The 25,359-nt window shown below is 35.6% G+C and overlaps 1 protein-coding gene across 2 annotated transcripts in view; it reads right to left on the bottom strand.

The window, feature by feature from the left end:
* The window catches only part of LOC107707127 (drebrin-like), a 74,768-nt gene that overhangs the window by 7,420 nt on the left and 41,989 nt on the right, over window positions 1–25,359 (bottom strand). The window contains exons 2-11 of one of the 2 annotated variants that reach the window (XM_016511032.1): window positions 13,939–13,994; window positions 11,783–11,895; window positions 10,731–10,805; window positions 7,150–7,296; window positions 6,152–6,229; window positions 4,756–4,907; window positions 4,611–4,668; window positions 3,935–3,988; window positions 2,991–3,105; window positions 1,218–1,322 (exon numbers count right to left, since the gene is read on the bottom strand). In XM_016511032.1, the coding sequence (XP_016366518.1) occupies window positions 1,218–1,322; window positions 2,991–3,105; window positions 3,935–3,988; window positions 4,611–4,668; window positions 4,756–4,907; window positions 6,152–6,229; window positions 7,150–7,296; window positions 10,731–10,805; window positions 11,783–11,895; window positions 13,939–13,994 (953 nt within the window). Of the gene's footprint in view, window positions 1–1,217; window positions 1,323–2,990; window positions 3,106–3,934; window positions 3,989–4,610; window positions 4,669–4,755; window positions 4,908–6,151; window positions 6,230–7,149; window positions 7,297–10,715; window positions 10,806–11,782; window positions 11,896–13,938; window positions 13,995–25,359 lie in introns of both variants that reach the window. The other variant, XM_016511031.1, reaches the window with a different exon arrangement.

Here is a 25,359-nt window from a genome sequence, read left to right on the forward strand (position 1 = left end):
GGACCAAGAAAAGATGGCAATATGGTTCAAATAGTTGAAAGAAACGGACTGTGACACTGAGCAGGCCGTAGTCTAGTTAGCTAGTACTGAAGGTTACTTGAGATCATGGGACATACAGAAGGGGAGATGGTTACTTGAGATTAGACATACAGTTCATCCTGTAAGAGTTGAGCACGTCATCACATACACTTGTCGTAAAAAGTGGTTCTGTCTTTATCAGGACGCTCTAAACCCGCTCCAGAGTGGGATGATTTTCAGTTAATACAGCTGTCCTTCAAATGTATTAATTCACAGAAAAATGAAATTCTGTCATTATTTACTCACCCTCATGTCATTCCAGAATCAGAAGACTTTATTTTTTCCGTGGAACACAAAAGGAGATGAGTCAATGCGATGCAGTATAGGAAAGATACATTTTTTGAAATCATGTTGTATTCATGTTGGTTTCGTATGCTTTTGACAAATTTTTATACCGTTTTGTACAAATAAAAAAAATGAATTTAAAGTAGGAATGAAGTGATTATTGTGTAAATGCATGTTATAGATCTTTTTTGACCTCGTAATGTTTTATCAAAATGTCATAACTTAGTATAGAATAGTATTTAGGGGTCCTCTCTATGATGATATTTCATGTTTTATGTTTTTTTCCCCCCTAAATGTTTCTGCATGTTGGTTGTACTACATGATTTTGTTGGTCACAGTAGTAATTTGTCGGACAGTTTTTCAAATATTAAAGGGGTCATATGATGCTGCTAAAAAGAACATTATTTTGTGTATTTGGTGTAATGAAATGTGTTTATGATTACAGATTGTGATAAACGATCTAATCCCATGTTTCTTTTTGTCTATTAGGGTGCATCACAGGCACTTTCATTTAGGGAAAAGAGCAGCTTGGACATTCCGCCAAATAGCTCCATTAGTGTTCCACAGAAGAAACGAAGTCATACAGGTTTGGAGTGACATGAGGGTGAGCAAATGGTGACATTTTCTTAATTTCAGGGTGAACCATCCCTTTAATACTAGCACATACTGACACTGGGAGACCAGGGTGTATCCGGTGCAGTGCAGACACAGTGAATGCTCTGAGAAGCGCAGTGTTGCTGAGGAAGCCAAAAGAAAAACGATAATTCAGTGAGGAGGGTGGCTAAAGGCTAGACGGTGACTTCGTGATCCTATGCTGATGCAGTATCCCTCAGCAAGATCTGTCCAGTACCTACCAGGTGGACCTGGCTGCCGCCGTGAATGGGGCGGAGTGCGAGAAGGGGGCGGGCTGCAATCGGATGGACTGTGCTGCTGCCTCAAGAATGGACTGTCCAAGCGGCCTGGTAAACGGAAGACAGGACCATCGTGCGGGACACGCGGACACCCACGCACACATATAGCGACGTACACGGGTGTGACAGAGGAAGACCAGACCAGATAGACAGGAGGAAAGAAATCCAGGGATAGAGAGGGGAAGAAATTTGTATAAAAGAGAAATGATTAGAGAAATAGAGAAGCACGAGTTCAAAACAGAAGCAATGATGGATGTGCGGCAGTTGGGTAGAGGTTAAATAAGATCCAGGGTCATCAGAAGGATAGATGGAATGGACAGATGATCGAAAAGGAAATCAAAGAGATGTGTTGACAACCAAAAGGATAGAGTGATCAGAAGAAAAAAAAAATGACCAAGAAATGGAGAGAAAATAGTGAGGTAGAAGGAGAGAGGTAAGAAAACAGTTGTTAGTGTGATGGTTTCACACCCTCTGAGCATAAAGCAGTAGTTGTTTCAGTGTCTGTACCCTTCAGCAACAGATGCTAGTGAGGAGTTTGACATTCACTCCAACACTGAAAATTCTATGATCTTAAATAAACAATGAAATGGCACAATCATCCAGTAATAATATTGCATTGTTCAGCAGGACCATACAGTCTGTTGGAAAATGGCACCAATATAACATTTTTTACAATAAAGTAATCTTCGCTTCAGCATCCCTGCTGAAAAAATCCCTACATAAACTATCCTAAGGTGGATTGCTGGTTTAAGATGGTCAAATAGCAGTCCTCGTTTGGAATTTCCAGCCGGTGTGTTTTTTTCAGCAGGTATTGAAATCATGGATTTACTCAACTTCCAGTTGGTACATTTGAACCTTATGTGAAAAAACTAGGCTATTTATACCAAAATATTATCTTCTCAACTAGTCACTTTAGTAAGAAATAACATCAATCAGCAAGCTGTATGACTTAGCAAAGCACAATTAACAAATTGATTCCAATAGTTTGCATGTTGTTAGCATGTTGCTAAGCTATGCTAAGCACAATACATTAGTACACAGAAATGTTAGGTTTTTAATTATTATTATTATTTAGATTGTACTATTTGTTTTAATCAAAATGACCAGCCGGAGGTGGTTTAAGCTGATTTTGTTGGTTTAACTGGTCTTCCAGCCTAGTCAAACTGGTTTAGCTTAGATTCTGGCCACAATGTGGCATCTTAGTTCATCAAATTAACTATGAGCATGTTATTATAACATTTGAATTATCTATCTATCTATCTATCTATATATATATACTGTATATCCATCAATCCATTATTCAAACTGGTTATTCTCTGTAGGTTGCATATTTACATTTTAAATACATTTAAAAAATTCAAATATACACCTTGTTTGATATTTTGTTATACGATTTAAAACATTCTCACATTTATAACTGTGGCTTACAATAATTGTTGGGAGTATATGAAGTTTAGATCCTCTTTAACCTCTGTTCTCTATATTAATGCATAAAAGTATATCTATCTACATAATTCAACTATGACCCTAACATTATTATATTACATATTTCAGTACATTCTGAGACAAAGGGTCTCTCCTGAGCTGTGTTGTTTTATTCACATTAAATGACAGTAGGAGAGACAAGTGAAAAGCAAGAAGAGGATAAACACAGGCTTAGGATTTAGCATCTACGCCCTCCTCCTCCTCTTCTCCACCCTTTTACTATGATCTTACCGGTCCTGTGCGTGGTGACTGGTGAGATGTCCACGCTGTTGGCTATGGCCCTCTCTCTCTGCTTGAAGAATTCCCGTGGGTTAATGGGCCTTTGGGCAATGATGGCTGCCGCTTCCTATAAACATATTAACACGGGAAAACAAGGTAAAACATAATATATAGTAGATAGATATAGGCCTAGATAGATAGATAGATATATAAATAGAATTAGATAAAATAGACAAAATAATATTTATATGTATATTATTATTAATATCTTATAAGATAGCAAAATATTTTTTTTCATTAATTTTCTCTTTGGATGTATTCTTAGCACACTACACATTTAGATGGAATTTAATCATTTTCCTGGGTATGAAAGTTGCCACATCCTGTCAACATACTGTATGAACACAGGAAAAGGAGGTGAAACAAATTCCAGTTTATAAAATAAATTTAGATAATTTAATTGAACACATAATTATAAAACACATAATACGATATATATATAATATATAATTATTATTATTATAACAATAGCTAAACAAATAATTGTCCATTAATAACTAATTATAATAAAACAATTTTCTATTAATTTCCTATTTGGATATATTTGTACAACACTGCATGTTTAGAGTGATATTTTAGATGGAATCATGAATTTAAACCAGTAATACATGATGTGACAAATAAAAATAATTGCAGGTAAGAAGGATTTTTTTTTTGGTTCCTTCTCAGACTGAAGATCCTATTGACTGCACACGCACCGAAACACAGAAACTCTTGAAATAGCATGAGGAATCCCACTGACCCACATGTAAACCCCAGCAGAGTATCTGTCTTTATAACACAAATCTGCCCCACATTTTAATTTGTTAGGGTCGGAATCTGTTCTCCTTTTGAAAACACTTATCTGTGAAACGAATCGATGCTGGTGTGGCCCTAAAAGCTCTGTTTCAACCCACCTCAACCTCTGTTTCTCTTTTCTCCAGGGCAGGGTCTTCATAACTGGGATCTGTCTGTGAAGTGGATGAACGCACCTGTTTATTTCCAGCAGGGGGCAGCAAAAACTTTTTAAATTTTTTTAAAGGGGTCATATGATGCGATTTCAAGTTTTCCTTTCTCTTTGGAGTGTTACAAGCTCTTGGTGCATAAAGAAGATCTGTTATGTTTTGTTATTAGTTTAAGTATTTGCTAGACTGTTCAAATGCAGAGTTTTGCGCAGCGCAGAGTAACGCGTTGTGTGTGTGAGGGGAACAGGGTCACATCACAGGAGAGTGAACTGCCTGTCAGAAATCATAGCACGTCAGCTGTCTTAACCTCTTTAAAATAGCATCATATGACCCCTTTAATAACAGTTAAATGTGGGTCACTCCACATGCAGTTGTTTGTAACTTATTTACTTTCCAGATGATTAGTGCAATAAATCTGATTTTGTGTAAATACTTCTGAAGTCTGTATACTGCCCAAAGCCATTTATCCATTTATTAAAGGACAATATTACTTAAGACACATGGGTCTTCTTCTTCTTCTGGTTACCTTCCGGTTACCATAGACCATCATGCATTCTGTAGATGATTCAAGCCCTAAAATATCTCTTAAAACACCAAACCTGGTTTACTGTATGCAAAGCATACACACTCTTACATTCAAGGGTTGATTCCTCTCTTTGGCCTCTTCCTCCTCCTGCATCTTCTTCCTGTGACCACGTATATAAAAACAGATAGCATTATAATAATATATGGCTGAGGGTCATCAGTGTTGGCCATTGTGGCATCCTTCCTACCTCTGTTCCTCGATCTTCTGCTCCCTCTCACGGTAGCGCTTCTCTCTTTCCTCTTGCTCTTTTCTTTCCAGCTCCATCCTCTCGGTTTCAAAGCGCTTCTGTTCCTCCACAGCCTTCCTTCTCTCTTCCTCCTTTCTCAACTCTTCTTCCCGCTTTAAACAAGGCACGTGTCAGTAAAACTTCAGTAAAATGAATTTACAGTCACAATAAGATTACGACAACGACATTTATACTTATTATTTTTCCTTATTTCATTTATATTTTATGTATTTGGTTTTAAATTTTAGTGGATAAAAACAGATCTAAACATTGTAGATCGCAATACTCTTATTTTGTGCAAAAAAAACAAAAAACTAAAACAAAAAAAAAACAGTAAATGTATGTAAGAGATACAAGCCTCCATTTTTCTACAGCAATCTGCAGAATGTTTCTTCAACTAGAAGAATTCTACCATTTTTATGAACCAGCCATTTTTAACACACCTTTAACTAATCTATTTAGTTTAATACAATTTTGAAGTGAAAATAACATTGTAAACATTTATGGATGCTAAGGCTAACAGCTAGCACGTTATGTAACCTAAATGCACACAGTCAAATAACAATTTCTTACTGTTAATCAACAATAACAACAACAATTTGAATTATTAATGTTGTTAATAAATAATATTTAAAGTTTATTAGTAAGTATTCATATATGTGATTAATATTGCAAAACTACAGTATGGTTCTAAAATGATGCAAAGCAAATATTCTGTTGTGATATTTACATACATTTTTTTCACATATGTCTCAAACTGATCTACACTGACACCTTAGGAAACAAGTACACTAATCTATTATAAAATATTATCGGGCAAAATTGTTGTTAGTGGTGAAAATAACAGCCATAATTTTTGTAAAAATCAATATAGATATTTTTCACTCAATAAATATTACCTTTATTTTACTGCTTAGATGATCAAAGCTTCCAAACAGAGCAATATTTTTATAATAGATTTTCACTAATTAGGACTGAAATCTATACATAAAAAAAGAATGTAGTAGTATAGGTATGGTAAAAAGTTTCCAAGACCCCCCAAGAAAGTTTTAATAAAACTTCAGAGACAAAAGTGCCCATAGTTTAATAAAAACAAAATAAAACACAACAAAACACCTTTGTACACAGTTAGTAAAATGTCATTTATCTATGAGAAAGTATTCTCAGCTGCTAATGATCGAACAGTATCAAACAAATCTGACGTAACCACTTCCTCATAATGTTAAAACAAAGAAACTAGTCAGCTGACCCGTCACATTGTGTGCTAGAACTAGTTTACAGCGGTTCACACTACCATCCTGAAGAGTCTCAGATCAAGCATCTTTGCAGCAGAAACCCAACGGAATCAAATTTCTACCTTGGCTTGTTCCCAGAACTCTCCCCGATTGATTTTCTTCATCTCGATCTCTGCATTTGTTTTCTCGTAGGTGGTGCCCTGCGGTCAGGAGGAAAGGGGAAGTGTGAGTACTGGCCGTTTTAATTGGACAGCTAACTGAGGACAAAGATGTTGATCCAAGGGAGGCACTATGGGGACAGCTAGAAAGCAGACACACACACACACAGACAATTTCCCTGTCTAGGAAACATTTTATATCGTTTTTATATCTTTTATTAACATTAGTTAACTACACTAGAAAAAATTACCAAATAATGAACAATACTGTGTTAATCATTTGTTAGTTTAACTGTAATCAGCATTTATTAATCGTAGTTACTGTTAATTTACTAAATTTTTCAAATAAAAATGTTTATCTATTAATATTGGTTAATTCAGTGTGAACTTACATGAATTGTATTTTTATTAGCTAACATTAACAAAGATTATTAAATGTTGTAAAAAATATAATGTTCATTGTTAGCTAATGCATTAACTAATGCTAATGAACAGGACCTTATTGTAAAATATTGTTACAGGTGTATCAAAGATGTACAACCTGGTTTTGAGATTAGATCACACCAACATCACTTTGTGCTTGAATTTGTTTGGCTGAAATGCTACGGTTTGATACACTAATACCAAATTATATTGGTTACAATGAAGTATACAAATATACTTGTAGAGACGTCATTCAGATAAGTGAGCAAAACAGCAGGAAGGAGCTTGGTTATTTTTTAAGTGTGTTTCACATATAGAAACAATCATAGTTTCAGTTCCTCTGGATCAACAATGTGGCTCTAAGAGCTCTTTCCTAAAAACAGCAACGAGGCTGTGCCCCTGTGTCAGACATCACACTATTAGAGAGCCATTCACAGACAACTTGATTTGACCCCTTTCCAGTATTAAAACTAACCCTATGCACGTAAACAAGCCCCCCACCCATCCCTTAAGCAGCCCTTCTGTCACCAGTCACGCACAACGTGCTCTGCGTTCTCCTCGTCTTTCATTCGCAGGCGGCTTAGCACTGGACTGGCCACTGGAGCCGTCCCATTGGTCAGCCTCTGTCCGATAGCTGAGGGGTCGATGTCATCCATGGTGCTAGCGTTCACGATGATGTCAACACCCTGGAAAGAGAAAAAGAGCATCAGTAGTACTGCTGCACACGCACGCACGTCACCTGGCAACCAGCATCAACCGTGCATTTAAATGATGAGCACTTTAAGTCGCTATGGCATACAGCTTGTCCCAAGTGTGTCAGAAAAAAGAAGAAAGTCACAAAAGCATCAGGCTACACCAAAAGGCATCAGTGGTGCTAAGCATGGACAAACTCTACTTGACAAGTTTCCTAAAGACATTTTCGGATTCTTCCTTGTCCCATGACTTGCGAGTACGAGAAGGTGGATGTGTTTAAAAAGTGTTTCTGAATTCAAGTTCAGTACCAAAAATCGTGTAGCGCTGGTTAAGTTTGATTCATTTCTGTGAATTGGTTCTAACGGTCTGTTTAAAGGGACCGGTTCGAAAATTCGTATTCAGAGATTAATTTGAGTGTTTTTGGAGTTGTTAAATCCGATTAATTTCTGTAAACGGTTAAAAACAGCAATAATTGTCCAATTATGGCATTTTCTATTAATTAAAATGTTTTAGTAAAATCATAAACGCAGGTAAATATTTCTGTTTACAGTATGACTACAGAATTGTTATATCAATGCATAAAAATAAACATATGATCAGATATTATTCTATGTTAAATGCTCTTCTATTTAGTGAAAAACAGTGTGGAAATGTTTAAAAATTATTATTTAAAAACAACAACAACAACACAAACACTTAAAACAATCTTTTCAGTCATTTATCACTATCTATATATAGGCTAAAAAACACTGAGATATAATTTCAAGCTATAATGCCCTGCCCTAATTTGAGAACTGCTAATTATTAATGTAGATAATAAAGTAAACATCAATAGGTGGCACTGTAACACAATCTACACTTTACATCAAAAGTTTGTGTTCTGTAAGATTGGTAATGTTTCTGAAAGAACTCTCAACAAGGCTGCATATATTTATTTATCAGTAAAAACAGTAATATTGAGAAATATTATTATTACAATTCAAAATAACTGTATTCTATTTTAATATATTTTAAAATGTAGGTTATTCCAGTGATGGGAAAGCTGCGTTCACCAGCCATTACTCTAGTCTTCATTGTCACATGATTCTTCAGAAATCATTCTAATATGATAATCTGGTGCTCAAGAAAGATATCACGGCTGTGGTGCTTAATATTTTTGTGAAATCGTGATACACATTTTTCAGGATTCTTTGATGGATAGAAAGTTTGTTTGAAATGGCAATCTTTTGTAACATCATCAATGTCTTTACTGTCATTTTTGATCAATTTAATGCACCCTTGCTGAATAAAAGTATTAATTTCTTTAAAAAAATTAAAATCTCAATAACCCCAAACTTTTGAACAGTAGTGTACATTATTAAATCATCAATCACATTAATGAAAGAATGAGTTCAGAATAACAGTGAATAACATATGAAGGGATAACTATGAATCAGTATAAACAATGAGAAAAACAAAATTCATTCACATGAGAAGTAAATGCAATTAGGCTTTTCAAGCAAGACAAAACGGGTCTTCAATGTGCTTGTAAGAGTGTTTGTGTGAGCATCACAGCATACTGAGCTGGACCTCGAACTAAGCTTTTGTAAGAACATCAAACAACCGACTATATCTAGCTCATGTGTGTTCCTCTGACATAGCTACATGAATGCTGCCATCAGTCTTTTCAGTAGCTTAAAAAGAGCAGCCGATGAGTTGACTGGCACTTTAGATCAATTCATTCCTGATAGCATAGTCTCTCTTTCAACCCAAAAGCACAATCTCTGTGGCTGCCTTGGTCATCTCGCTGATGTTTCATCGTGGAGTTTCTCTACCTCAATACTTCTATTCTCTCTCTCTCCTTTTCTCGCCCACGCACCCACGTTGAAGAGATTGAGAGATTTGAAAAGCCGAGCAGCCCCCCATTCAGATCTCTCACACCGACAGACACCTCCAACACAATGGCCCCGAAGAGGACCGTGTTAGTCATCTAGAAACATCTTCTGCTGCACATTACTAACTGTTAGGTACATACACACAGAAGCACACACACATGCAGCAAACCCCCCCCAAGACTCTGTGGCCCACCCACATGACTTGGGATTTACTCTTATCTGCTGGAACACAGGACTGAATTGCAGCAGAGCTAAAGAGGCATGCTGTTAAAGAAAGCCATACAGTAAGCCGAAACAACAACAGAGGAGATGGTGGTATTGAAAAGCACTAAAACATTATGTTAGAATTCATGCATTATGAGTCAATGTTTGAAATTGACACTTAAAATCAACTTCTGAAAAACACCAATTATGTTTCAATGGGTGAATTTCACAAAAACAGGTCCAAGTCCACAAAATTTGTATTATTTATTTTTTTCACTGAGTAAAAACGAAATAAAAAATGGATTTGTAATGCATATACTGTAAATAAAAAGAATAATAATAAAAATGATTTAAATTTTTTTTCTTGTTTATTTTGTGAAAAACATGTCTAGGTTATTTTTTACTTTGATTTTGTACTGTTTTCTTATTAAGGTATTTCAAAGATAAAAAAAAATAAGCGCATACTTTAAATTAAAATGAACAAATATAAAAAATAAAATTATTCAATATAATTGTACATGTGTTTATTTAGTAAAAATGTGAAAACATTTTAAATTTTATTTTTGTATTGTTTTCTAATTAATATTTCACTGGAAAAATAAAATAAAATTTCTATAAATAATTAAATTAAATTACATTTTATAATTCAATTAAAAATGTAATTTATTTTATGACAATTTTCCATATTTCCCCAACAATTCTCATTGTAGTGAATTAAGATTTTTTTTTTGTGTAATTTTCAGAATTCTCATTGGATTCTCAATGCTATAACAAACTAATGGAAATAATCTAAAAAATTAATATAATTATTTAAATAAAAATATGCATAAATTAAAGACAGGGTATGTCAAAAAACTTGATAAAAAAAGTCATTTTTGCTAATTTCTAATCATAGTTAATTTTTTGTGCATTATAGTAATGAGAATTGGGGGGACAACATGCTTAATTGTCACCAAAATAATGTCACAATGAATCACAATTAAAAAAAAAAAAAAAAAGGATAGTACAAAATAATCTTCTTTAATTATCTCCAAAGTATAAATTCTCATTTCTTTCATTTGATTTTGTGGTGATCTCAACCTGCTCTGGACCAGGTTTTGTGAGATTCATCCCAACACTAACAAAGAAAATAGTTTTGGATGAATGACATTTCCTTTTTTTCCAGACAGTTTTCAAAGAAAATGTCACAAAAGATGACTGCGAAACCTAACAGCTAGCTCTCCTCGCATGCTCAGAGCAGAGATGATGTGAAAATGACAGTGACAGTGGAATCACATGTCTCTGAAATGGGTCATTACCTAATTTAGAAGAGAAGTAAAAGATGTTTGTTTTACCTTGGTGAGACCCACCTGGAAAAACTCCGCTATGGCGGCTACATGACTGGCACAGGCACACTTCCTGGCATCAGGCACATCTTCACCAACCTGAACACATGTTGTCATATATGTGTTTATTCAAAGAACACAACTGTAGAGTATACATAAAAAAAATGTCTAGCACACTTTGGAGTACTGGCAATATATAATAGTCTCAGATTGCTCCCCCAGGTAGTTACAACCACTGCTTCAGAAAACAAAAACCTGATAATCACATCCTTAAACCTTACATTGAAGTGAATATTGTGTTCCACTGCAACCATGGCATGCGTTTCCAAGGTAACAATACATTTAAGAGATACTGCCACTTTAATAATTCAACTAAACAACAGGCAGACGTCTCTGATCAGCACCCATTCAAAATAATCAAGCTCACACAATTTAAAATAACTGCTGTGACATAAAGGGACGAGTACTAAGAATACAAAGTACAAAACATGCTTGTAATTAAATGAAAATAGGAAAATAATGAAAGCATCTAAGAGTGTCTTTCATGAGTTGTGTCCAACAGCCAGTACTTCGCGTTTTACAGTTCAAAATACTGGCGGCAACTTAAAAATGGATGATCTAAATAGAACTAAAATCATGCCTGGAGGCTCGTTCTTATATTTGATCTATTCTAAGCAATATTATCCAGTGATTCAGCCATAATGTTTGCCATACAACTCATGTTTAAAAAATCTAAACGCCTTCAAGCCACTAACTGTTATACTGACCCATATCAGCCTAACCACAAGTTAACAGAACGTGTCTTCTAATCTAATCTTGGATTTTTAGCAAAATAGCAATTTCATAACTACTAATTCAGGATTGTGGGGGCCTGACGTGGGGTCTTGCTCCGACCACCATCACAAAATTATTTCCTGCTTTTGTATGATAAAAGAACGCATGTCTGATTTCAGGGCAGCGCCGATGTTGATTGACTGTGGTTATGTTGACTGCTGTGTCTTTGTTGACCTCTAGAGCTAGTGTTCTTGCTAACGGGTTTCAAAATTCACTGAACGCAGGTTGTTGCGTCATCTCACCCAGTTGATGAGGATGTAGCGTGGCAGGGCTGCGCTGGGCTCCTTCAGGCTGCAGAAACCGTACATGATCAGAGTGTTATCGAAGGCTACTGCAATCTCTGTCAGACCCCCATCTGTCAAACACAACAATCACACTGTTAAGAAAGAAAAGTCAATTTTTTGTGTACTAATTGCAAAAAAAAAGTACATCTAATCAAGTCATTTCATAACTACTAATTCAGGATTGTGGGGGCTTATGTGTGGGGGTCATCAGAAAATTATTTCCTGTCTTTTTAAGATAGTTGTTAGATCCATTTTTTTTAGCACTCACTACTAAAATACCACTGGAATAAGAAAAAAGGTATGTATTTAATTGAAGATATTCTCTAAATACATTATAGTAATATTTACTAGTTTATATATACATTACTAAAACAGGTAATATAACAACTTAAAACAGATTTTTTGAGAAAGAGGAAAAAAAAAATGTATATATATATATATATATATATATATATATACAACAAGCTGGCCATCACACTGCTCTGACCTTATCAGTCTGTTTGTATCCTATTATTTGATTCGCTCTTGTCACTTATGACAGAACAGCTAATCACGATGATCTTGTCTTCGGAAAAGATTATTTTATTCGCTTATGTCAGAAACAGCGAATCTCTTTAAAAACGGGCTGTTGTTCCCACTAGATTGCATTGTTATAATTCGTAAAAGTTGTACCCGCTAACTGGCGACTGACACTGTTACATGGACTCGCCAACGCTGATTTTTACTCGCAATTGGGGCTTGGCGAGTGTTAATTTTAGGCACTGTACATATATATATATACACTGGTAATTGTGTTAACTTATGAATAATATAATATAAATATAATTTATTTTATAAAATAATAATAATAATAAATGTTTACACAAAATAATTCTTAAAAAAAGAATACAATTCTAATCCCTAATCTACTGCAAATGCTTCCTATTTAATCACCACGTGTGCTGGCTACCCATTATGCCCATAACTATGATCGGTTACTGCTTCTCATGAGAGGTGTAAATGTGCCAATGGACAGAAATAGATCTCTGGAGAGGGTTTGGATAGACATACACACACACCAACAGTCTGGTGGAAGTTCTTTCCTGTTCCGGAAAGAGGATGTTACACAAAGCAGCAGACACATAAGTCCACTACTTACTGCCCACATAAAAAATGTAATTCCATGTGTATGATTTCAATATGCAATTTTCCCTAACTCTGTGTATACTAAACTGATCTAAATGAAATACCACTCTTGGTCATTTAAACGGATAATTTGAAATTGCACTTGGATAAATTGGATAATTTCTGCTTTGAAATCTGAGCTATATTTTTTTTCATTTTTTATGTTGTCATTTAAATATCTCATAAGTTTGCATGAATAGCGAGAATGCATGGATGTCCCTGCTCTGCATGGCATCATTCTCATATTGTGCTGTTTACAGTTTTTTTTTTTTTACATCGCTAAGATATAATATTGTTTCTGAAAACTGCAGCAAAATTATGGTTTTAGATACAAATACTTCAGAAACAAAAAAAGTCAAACTATACACTGTAAATAAACATTGCGGGAAATCTCTTGCAAACAGACTTTCCACAATAAATCCAACATCTGAATGGTGTTCTCTGTGCTAATCAACACGGCCCTTAATAATAACCTTCCATCAGTCACAGACTAAATGATTGTCATCAGTGTGAAATGACAGGTTTCCCTCCTCCAGCTCTGAGGGAAAACAGAGACTGTGCAGCCTGATGCACTATAATAGTTTGAAAATGCAGTGAGATTTGAACTGCTGAGTGACGGTTACTTCCGGTGTTTGGGATCTGTGCTTAGATGGCAGGATTACAGTCCATTGAGTTTTATGAATATTTACAGTAGATATGCTGCAAATGAATAAAGACATTTATCTGTGCACAACACTAGCAGAGTTAATATCACATTTAATGCGTTTGGCCTCTGTCACGATACAATCGCACAGTGGCATTCACTAGCACAATCATGGTACATCAACAATGCAAATGGAATGTCATCAGTCACAGCCGACAGCGTTATTGCTTGTGCATGACTACATTCTGGTTGGTTATTATTAGATAGTCTATATTTGGACAGGAAGTATTGTTGAGATGTAGCCTACCTCCTGAAGCAGACAGGATCAAATCGTTACTGTCATCTTCATACGAGTATAAGGCCCTGCAGAACAGAAAAAGAAGAAGAATTTTAGTAAAGCAAATATTCAAAGAAATCAACAACAACAAAAATAAATCAATACAATTTCACAATATATTAAAACTATATTGGATACTGGCCAATATTAGAATTAGATTAGGACAATATTAGACACAGACAGACAGACAGACAGATAGACAGATAGATAGATAGATAGATAGATAGATAGATAGATGACAGACAGACAGACAGATAGATAGATGATAGATGGATAGATAGATAGAATTGCACATTGAAATCATATGTAAAATATAATGGGACATTAATTATTTGTGCATCCCTAATATTCTCATAGGGAAAATCATACGTCTAGCCATTTAGAAAAGTAAAAGCACAACTCTCCTCAACAAGTCGCTTGATTTGAGGCATCATTCATGACCGCAGCGCAATTGCTGTGGGACAAGTTACATGCCCCGGTTTAATACTTATAGGGTTAGGGGTTTGTTCAAAGCAAGTACATAAAACACAATAAAACGAACTAATGAATAGATAGATAGATGACAGACAGACAGACAGATAGATAGATGATAGATGGATAGATAGATAGAATTGCACATTGAAATCATATGTAAAATATAATGGGACATTAATTATTTGTGCATCCCTAATATTCTCATAGGGAAAATCATACGTCTAGCCATTTAGAAAAGTAAAAGCACAACTCTCCTCAACAAGTCGCTTGATTTGAGGCATCATTCATGACCGCAGCGCAATTGCTGTGGGACAAGTTACATGCCCCGGTTTAATACTTATAGGGTTAGGGGTTTGTTCAAAGCAAGTACATAAAACACAATAAAACGAACTAATGAAAAAGTTTTTATTTCCAGGTCAGTCCCATGCACAACCTCTTTATAAATCTCATCTCCACGGTACTGACAGACTGGAATGCATTCTATCCAGAGGGCCAAAGCAGTGCAGTTTGGGTCAAGGGTGCTGTTAGCTCGGAGGAAAAAATGGCATTATCCTCTGACTGTCATCTGAGAGCTCTGTGTAGGAGGATAAAATATGGAGCACTAGTAGTACTTGTTATGCTTCTAATAAAAGTGAAACTACTGAATTTTCATCTTGTCTCACGCTTACCTGCAAAACAAGAAGGATTCTGGTAACAACTGTGCATTCCAAACCGATATCTAGAGATAATAATGAATTGTGTATGCTCAGATAAAATACACCCTAGCGTTTCCAACATGCCAAGGCTTTGATGTTTCATTCTTTAAATATCGGAGGTAATCATTAACATACTGTAGTGCACAGCTTATCTCATTCCCCATCACTACGAAATAATGAATAGGAGTTTGGTGCTACGCTAGTAAAGACAACAAAGAGAAGAACAGAAGTTCTACAGCCGTAAGCTACAACATGAAGCATGGGAAATGGATGAAAATTGTTTCACTGTTTAGATGAACTGATGTACGGTGTTGTGAATATACTGTCCCAAAGCCTAATTAAAACAGGAACTTTATGGAGTAGAAACTGTGTAAACTTAATTGTATAGCATGTGCACTTGTAGTGTATGTCAAATCTCAAGTGTACTTAAAGGGGATACACTTTCAAGACTATGTTTCTAATACACGCAAGTACATTTTTAAAAAGTGCACTTTGTAGTAATGTCAGATTAAAACTTTTACTTTAATCATTATGTTTTAATAATCTTTTGTTGTGCTTTAAATAATTACACTTGTCCCATAAATTCCAAGTTCCAATAGAAGTGACATTAAATTAGCTATTTTTTAGTTTACCATAAATGCTTGTCAGTTCATTCTGTAGTACACATTAACCAGGCAGCTGAAGTAATTATAAAATTAAATATAAAGATGTTCTACAAAGTTGGGTCATTAAACTTAACATACTCTTAAGCTGAAATAACTCCATTTATTATAAATGGAAACTATGATACATCTTCATTTATTTCCACAAGTGTTACCAGTGTGAAAGTCACCGTTGTGATGCCAAAGTCTTGTGCAAGGCTAACAGAGTGCTGCTATTTGGTTATTAAAGTGTTCTGAGTGTTTTTTAAGCAAACTGCTATTTTGGTTACTAGGGTGTTCTAAATGTGTTGCTAGGTGGTTGATTTAGTCTCTATGATATTTTGTTCTGTAAATCTGTAGAACTTTCAGCACCCATAAGGCTAAAATCGTGTCCAAAGCACAAGGATGAATTAAACACCAAACTGTGATACGTTAGGTCCTGCCAAGGGAGTGGGCTGCAAATCCAAAATACAGGACTTCCATTTCCCTCAAGTTATCTTCCAGACTTTATACTGACAGGCTTACAAAGAGACACATATTATAATGCAAACAATCATATGCAAATGATCTAGAGCGCTGAGAGAAAACAAGACATCTCAAAGCTGTGCAACATTTGCAGCCAAGGGTAAAATTACTGTACGGCTCATCTGAAATATGAATTATGAAGTTACATGTTGATAGTGCTAGAACAAAATGAACAAATATCTCAACAGAGAAACAGTGTGGTAGAAGGTCAAACGGGTTGATTTGGATCTGACTGTGTGTTATAATGACAGTAATGTTAGTGTGCAATGGTCAATTAATCTCCATTCCCCAAATCCTTAATTAAACATAATCAGCTTAGGTAAATGACACTTCATGACGTCAAATGAAGTCAGTTCATTGATGATGCCATCATACAGTTCAGATCTCTTCCAATAGTTTCTGGTCAATCAAACCGACAATATTGCCAGAAATTAAGCGTCCCCAACTAAGCAAGCCAAAGGCGACAGTGGCAAGGAACCAAAACTCAATCGGTGACAGAAATGGAGAAAAAACCTTGGGGGAAAACAGGCTCAGTCAGGGGGGACAGGCCAAAACTAAATACAGCATCCAATGCTCATTATGTTAAGTTATTTTGATAAATAATGTAATATGTAATTTAATTAAATAAATGTGTATTTAAAGTAGTGATGTAAGATATATTGGTACCATGTTACAGATTTGATCAATTCATTGGTGGTGGTTGATAATGATATTAGATATGGTATTGTGCATGATAACTTGCCTTATTTTTACATTTAGATAACCTTTGTCATCATCTAAACTAAAGCAAAACGATAGTTCACTCAAATAATGCATTCTGTCATCATTAACTCCCATAAAACCTCATTTATTTTTGAAACACAAATGAGAGATTACTGTCCATCCACAAAGTGCATTCCACCAATACTTTGATGCTTCAAAAAGTTAATGAATAAGTAGTAAAAATAATGCTACTGTAATAATAATCCATATGAACTGAGCGTTTTAATCCAGAAAGTCTTCTGAAGAGATCTTAAGATCTTAAATTGGGTTTCAAAGATGACTGAAAGTTTGGAATTTTCAAAAAATACTCCATATTTACACTTTTAGAAGGAAATTTGTAGGGTTACCAGAGCATTGCTAAAGGGTTGCTTGGGGGAAACCCAAAGCATAAAGCACCACTAATAAAAGTGAACTAATGAGTTGAGATTGTGCATTCAAATACAGGATGAGTGAATATGGTCTTTTTGAGACTTCTACTGGACATAATGTTGGGTCCTATTACGTTTATATTAGTTTGTGCATATGTTTGTGGTTTATCATGGATGCCCCAGAATATGGAGGAGTCTGAAAGACACAATAATGGTGAAAGGACAATAACACTGGCCCCCAGTGCAAGATCATGCATTATGTGTATCCAGTACAGAAAGAGTTGAAAGAATCCAATCCATCACATGTGATTACTTGAATCCTGCAATTATTATGTTGATTATAGAGGAGCTGAAAATGTGTCACGTGTTCACTGGAAAATATATACCCTACAGCACCAAAATAGAACTACTTGACTACGCTCTAATTGTTTTCTGTCTGAGTGGTCCCACAATTAAAAATCTAGGGCAGAATCCTCAACCCTTGCCTTCACCAAATATTCCCCTTTACTCCAACATTAGTTCCTCTTTCATCACCTCTCCCCGTACCATTTCCTCTCTACCAAATATCATCGTTCCCATCAGGGGCCCCAGCCTGAGTCATTGGGTCCCCATTTACAGTCTGTCTCACAATCCCCCCAGCTAACACAAGGGTAAAAAGAAAAAAATACACTCAAAGAGTATGGGGGAAATATTAAATACCGCAAATGTCAGTGTCACAGAAACTATATCACAGAAAATAATACAGGAAGGAGATGCAGCATTTGCTGTTTCGCTTCTATAAATATTCCATTTAAAGCAGACTCGTTTTATTATTCATAACAGACTCTCATGACCTAGAAACGCGGCTCAGAGCGTCGACGAGCCCAGAGTGAAGCTAAGCGTGATTTGCTTGAGCCCCTGAGTGGGAAGCCCCTCTATTGTCTCGCAGGGTGGGAAACATACGAACAAACTCTCTGTAGTCATGCTAATTAAAACTTTCCTTTTATGTGAATGAAATGTTGCTGCATTCTCACCATATCAACACTACATTCCTTGCTAGAGTGACATGATGCTCATTTTTTGTCCTGATTTATTAATTGATAAAAAAAAATGCAACCACATACAATATTTTGAATACACCTCTTCTGTGATGAGCATAATTTTAATTTCTGAACTACAATACTTTTTGATAATTTTGGGGTGACATAAAGCCTAAAATTAACCAACCATCCTGATATTACCATAGAGAAAAAAAGCTTTTCATTTTCTAAATGTTAATTTATAAATGCAATTCTTTAAAAGAAAACCTATTTATAATTTGGAATAATTGTTTCTTGCAATAATGTTAATATTTTAAACAAAACTGCTTCAATGCTTATTAATGTTTGAAAATATTTTGTAAAAAAAAAATCAAGTAATGTAATGCGACCAATAAAATTAATGTAGTGTACACAACACGCAGAAAAAAAAACATGAAACAGTATAATATCATGACAAAACAGCAATGATATCATAGAGGGGGCACCTGTAGACCCTCTTCATGACTGTGTGTCAAAGTCAAAAAGTCTATAAATAATTTGATCTTTTAATGGCATGGCAAAATTAGTTCAGGTTTTAAAATGTCATGGGGTGTAACTCCACAAAAATTCATAATATTCTTTTAAAAATACTTTTAACCTCCCAAACCTCCCATATGTTCAAACATTGAAAATAGTGAAAAGACTCAAATGTTGTTCTTTTCATTAAATTGAATCTTTTCATTAAAATAAAAGTTCTTTAAAGGGGTCATATGATGCAAATTTTTTTTATTTATTTTTTTTATTAAGAGTGCAAAACATACAACATACGGTGAACACAAAACACAAAAACAGCAATAGAACAGCAATGATAATAACAGCAATGAAAATAAACAGTGATGACCATCTGACAATAATAGTAGTAGTATGTATGTAGTACTAGCATGCATAATAATAATAATAATAATAAACTTTACAGATCTTCTTTATGCACCAAGAGCTTGTAACACTCCAAAGAGAAAGGAAAACTTGAAATCGCATCATATGACCCCTTTAAAACCATATGATGAATTCAAGAACTGGCACATTTCTAGTGTTTTTAATCTAAATTGTAAATATTTTATTTTCATTTTCATTACTTTGAACACACTTGTATGTCACTGATCCTGATACTATAAAGATGCGAATGCTTTAAGTAAAACTTATGTATCTGCAAGTGACTTTTCTTATTGTTGTTTACATAGCAGACATAGAAACGGCCAAATTAAAAGGTTTCCCAAAGGAAGAGAAAAGAAAGTGCACGGAATTTGGTCAATTCGGCATTGCTGCACTTAGTTCCATTCTAGGCTTCGAAATTCATTCTCGACCATGTCATTATAATTACTGCACCGCACGCCTAAGCAGGGGCTACTAATCTGATTGTTTCTCAGAGGGTCGCCGTGTCCAATCTGCCCCATACCCATGAAAGGGCTCTTTTTTCCAGGAAGCCAAAGCAATCAAACATTTCGGAAATGTTGCCTACAGCCTCACAAACTGATACCACATGTGTAATACATCTTGCCTCTATGAGAAACAAGACAGGTAATTTTCTCTAAAGTGAGTGCACATGTCCCTTAAAGCAGTACTGAAAGTTTCTTTCCTGTTATGCAACTAAGGGAGAATTGTTTGCCACATAAAAAAAGAAAAGGTCACAGGTTTTGTAGTTCATGTGTTTCATGTGGGAATGAATATGTTGACATGGGAGAAAAGGCTGTGATAATCAGATTTCATTAAATATTATCAGGTGTGCTCTGGGGAAAAGCACTGAAACTAATATAAAATGTAGATTAGTGGTCGACCAACAATAATAGCATACAGATGTAAAATATGAATGTACAAACAAAAATGGTTCCTTTAGCTTGTCAGCGGGGCAATACCTTATTAGTATCTTGAGGTATGAACCCTTAAGGTGAACCCTTAACTAGTGTGCACTTTTTATGGCTGGAAAAAGTGGCCTATCTGACTTACTGTCCCGGGCCTAAAGGTACAATATTAGCATTTTTAGCAATACCATATTGTTGACTGTTCAATTTGACAGAATATTGAAAACACCTTGTTAAACAGTGTGTGTGTGTGTCAGCGTGTGGGTGTGCTTGTGTTTTTGTTTTATACAAGATGATCTGTGCATTTATACAGTAAACTCAAATCTCAACAAATTAGAATACTTCATAAGACCAATAAAAAAAACATTTTTACTGAAAGATCATGTGACTGAAGACTGGAGTAATGACTAATGAAAATTCAGCTTTGCCATAACAGAAATTAATTAAATTTTTACTGTATTTTTGATCAAATAAAAACAGCCTTGGTGAGCATAAGAGACTTCTTTCAAAAACATAAAAAAATCTAACCGACACAATTTGTGAACAGTAATATAAGCCAGCAATCTCAAAAATGTCAAATATAGTTCAACTTATCATTCTACTAGTAGAGAGCTTGATAGTGATAGTCATGGTAGTCAACTAGTTAGTCGACCACACACACACACACACACACACACACACACACCATTCTAGCCATTCTCTTGTGAAGCAATTGCCTCTCTGCAAAATAACAAAGCTCAGCAAAACGTCCAGCCACAGAGGGGCTCATGCAATTAAATTCAGTGGATGCAAATCAACTGTGGGAGGCAGATTCCATCTAAATATAATTATCAAAGGAAATAAAAATATCATAATTTAAAAGCGGCTGATACAGCCAGTTCAGATGAAGAAAAGAAAAGATGCAATCCTAAACCACAGTTTTCAAACCCATTAAGTCAGTAAACCTAAACACACACCAGCAAAACTGCAATACTGTACAGTGGGGCAGATCCAGTATAAAGATTAGACAGACAGACAGACAGACAGATAGATAGATAGATAGATAGATAGATAGATAGATAGATAGATAGATAGATAGAAATTGTTTAAAAAACACACATATATTTTAAAAAACGTGTAAAACCTTTATGTAATTCACAACAATCTAATGCCCATTTACAGGCCACATTGAGCGCCATCAGCCATGTGCATTTATACATGCAGTATGTTTGATGTACTGAAGAACAGACGTTTTAATTGGAACACAAATTGAGAGAGAAAAAAGGAAAGTCTCATTAAAGGGGAAGGTGACATGCACTTCAAAGAGCGAGGAAGTGCTAAAGATAAAGAAATGGCCTGAAATAGAACAGTACTACTCATTCTCAGCTCACGGTTGATTTGGGATGATGCTGGATTATAGTCCAGCAATAAATCATCACCTCTGTCTCGTGGCCAGAAAGGAGTTCCCTTTCATGGGAACTTCGAACTGCGTCCTCTAGGGGTCGCTATGGGGAACGCCTCGTCGTGACCGAGCGGGAGGTATAGGTGGCATTATGAGAACCTTCCTGTTTAATACTGTCTCGGGCAGTGCTCCCCTCACCTTTGAGGGTTGTATTTGAGCTTGCCTCTCCCGTTTGGCCCAGTACTTCCGGGTATCTGTAAACAGATGCTTGGAAAACTCTAAAATCCAAATACTATGGTAAGTGCACACGTTAAGCTTTGCGCACTTTTCTACGTTACATACGTAACCGAGACGTTACATAAGTAACCTGAGACGTTCTTTTCCAACACTCTGCCCAGATGTTCAATCAAATAATCTGTAAAGCCTCAGAAAACAGAGTGATTGAAAAATGTGATGAAAGGACAGCATTTAGAAAAAGAAAATAGTTATTCTAGCATGATGTAGAAATAAGTAGGAGGAAATTAAAATAATTGGGGGAGGGGCTTAATCCAAATAAATGAGCGATTGAATGAAAGATAAATGCTGCAGAAAAGACAGAAGACAGATTTGACAGTGCTCCTAAAAAAGCACTGAGAAATGTATGCACTACGGGCCATGATATGCTACCTTGAAAGAAAAGAATCATGCAGCTCACTGTCACCCCGCTGCTGACCCCATCCGACAACATTCAAATAAATCACTGCAGTTTTATTTCTCAGGCAGTCAACATCAGAATGGTAGTATAGCTTGCAATAGGACATGCTTCTAAAAATTAACTTGTGATTTTAGGTGTGTGAATCTCAAAAAAAAATAAAAATTAGGGTTGCATGAATTATCAAAAATGAAAACCAAAATTGTGATATGGCTTAGTGTGGTTATCACATGGCAAAGGCTGTGATTTAATCAAATAATTAAACTTGTAATGAGAAGCATATATAAATCTGATGTTGCCAACAAAAGAGAAGCTCCATGTGGTTTTCTGCCAAAATAAAAGCTTGATAGTTTTAAGTTTGAAAATTAAGAAATGAAGAGAGCCATAAATATTAGTATTTTAATTCTATAGTTGTACAGCAAAATAAAATTATTATTATCAATCATATTTTTTTGTAATAATAAACCTAGAGATTTAAAATAAATAAATAAATAATAGAAATAAACCACATTGTAAATTATATGGAGACAGAATTTTTACATATTTTGGATGAACTATCCCTTTAAGACAATTAAATATGGCATGTACTCTTAAAAAGGTCTGTGGACTGGAAGGAGGGGGGAAAACAGACGAGGAAGAGAAAGAAAGGGATAGAGAAAGAAGCAGATGGAAGCATCTGGCAGTGTAAGCCTGCGGGCTGGAGGAGGGGAGTCGGGGAGGACGGGTCATGAGTTGAGAGGGGTCAGGGCGACACGTGGCCATCACACTGACAGCCGTCAGCAGGACACAGCATGACAAAGGGATTCCTAACCAGGCCGTCAGCAAGTCTCAATATAATGTGTGGAAATTGCATATATACTCACACATAGGGTCCTGGTATTCAAAATAAGAAAATGGAGATTTGCTGAGCAATAGTACAATTGGGAAAATGCCCATGTTTTTTGGAAGATTTGCTTGTTTTCACTGTAAATAGGATACACATGCTTTTTTTATTTTACCAGTTTATACCAGTATACAATCGGGATGCATAGTTTACACTAATATATCGGCTAATATTAGAGGACTGATATTTTCGACTGATTAAGATGATATGAGACACACCAAGTTGTATATAAATTGCATACTGTATATAAATAAATTGTATACATTTGTACCGTATAGTGTGTATTGCTTAATGTATCTTTTCTATATTTTTGCACATTGCTATTAAATTGTATATTGAATAAAAAAATTAAAAATATATCAATACAGGAAAATTAAAGGAAAAAAGGACCTACATTTTCTCTTATACATTTATATGAATTTTAACCTAACAAATTGACGTTGGATTTATGTAAAGTACCCATTAAATATTGCCTAATAACCTAATAAATTTTATATATATATACAGTGGGTACGGAAAGTATTCAGACCCCCTTAAATTTTTCACTCTTTGTTATATTGCAGCCATTTGCTAAAATCATTTAAGTTAATTTTTTTCCCTCATTAATGTACACACAGCACCCCATATTGACAGAAAAACACAGAATATCAGACATGATTGAGTCTCATCACCTTCTCTTTTCCCAGAGCCTTCCTCAGACTATCTTAAAATCCCTAAATCAATCATTTAAACTCAACCTCCACAGCAAAAGTGTTCATTGCTAGAAGTGAAAAGCCGCTGACTTATTCATGACAGGAAGCCCCCTGCCTTTACCGCAAAGAAAGGAAAAAGACAAGGAAGGGGAGATGGGGGAGGGGTGATGAGACAGTGGGGGGGAAAAAAAGGAAAATCAATAGCAGGATTTGAGAAAGAGATGGACCACTCCAGACATCTGCTACCCTGAGCCAAATTGTCCCAGCAGCCTGCTGAGAGAGCATTTCACAGGGGGACAGCACACAGACACAGCTCATGACAAATTTAGAAGAATGTACATACAAACCATGATACTTAAGTAGCAATAATCTAAGTCCATGTGTAATTTCAGCTGATTTTGTGCACAAACACATACAGACACAAAGCAACACACGAACACACATGTATTCTCTACCCTCACTTCAGAACAAGTTCAAGCTTGCCCTCTCCTCCACTCCCAACAGAGCATCATTAGGACAGCCAGCAGCATCTCTGCCATTACCTTGGCGATGCTGGTCCACGAGATCTGCCAGAGGGGTGTGTTCATGCTCCAGTCTGTATCGACAGCAATAAGATGTTTCACAACGGTCCACACACACACACACACACACACACACACACACCGTAGTACGCAGTGTGTTTGCCAGATAACACAAGCCAATTCAACAAAAAAACACCCCTATTTTAAACCCATTATGTGTGTGGAACTGGACAGCTGACTAAATTTCATGGACTAGAAAGTGATGGTTAGTGCGAAGTAATTCTAGTTTTTGTCTGATAATATAATATAATATTACACATGTAATTATTGACCACAAAGGAAATTATTTATTGAAGAATGTATTGAGGAAACATCACTTTATTATTCTAGAAGGCCTCTAAGTTTAAGTGCAAATACAGAGGTGACATTACCCGAACACAGAAAATCAGGATATACAGGGATATCACACTGTTGTCATGGCAACCAAAAATTCCCATAAAATGCATAGGGGAATACTGTTCCTCTATGCAGCACCTAAAATGGCTGAACTGCCATACTTTGCTGCTAGGCATTGCTCTCATGACTGTGAATATTTTGGAGATTTATCTGCTAATGTTCTGGAAATACCCAGCAGCTGTGTAACGCTAAGAAATTATGACTGTGACAAAAGAGAAAGCTGCAGTAATAATAACAATAGTATTTTGTGCAGCTAATAATCATTCCAGATCTTGATGCACCATGGTTTCCTGACAAACCAAGCAAAAGTGTTTTAGAAACTGGATCATATTTGTCACACATATGGAAAAAACATTTGGCAAAAACCATCATGGGTGGAAAAGCCTTATGCTGACTATGACAAATATTCCTCCAGGAAAGATGATCACAAAACCTGGTTCATTTT

Source organism: Sinocyclocheilus rhinocerous, unplaced genomic scaffold (genome assembly GCF_001515625.1).
Source record: "Sinocyclocheilus rhinocerous isolate Xijiao unplaced genomic scaffold, SAMN03320098_v1.1 scaffold535, whole genome shotgun sequence".
Classification (NCBI taxonomy): Eukaryota; Metazoa; Chordata; class Actinopteri; order Cypriniformes; family Cyprinidae; genus Sinocyclocheilus; species Sinocyclocheilus rhinocerous.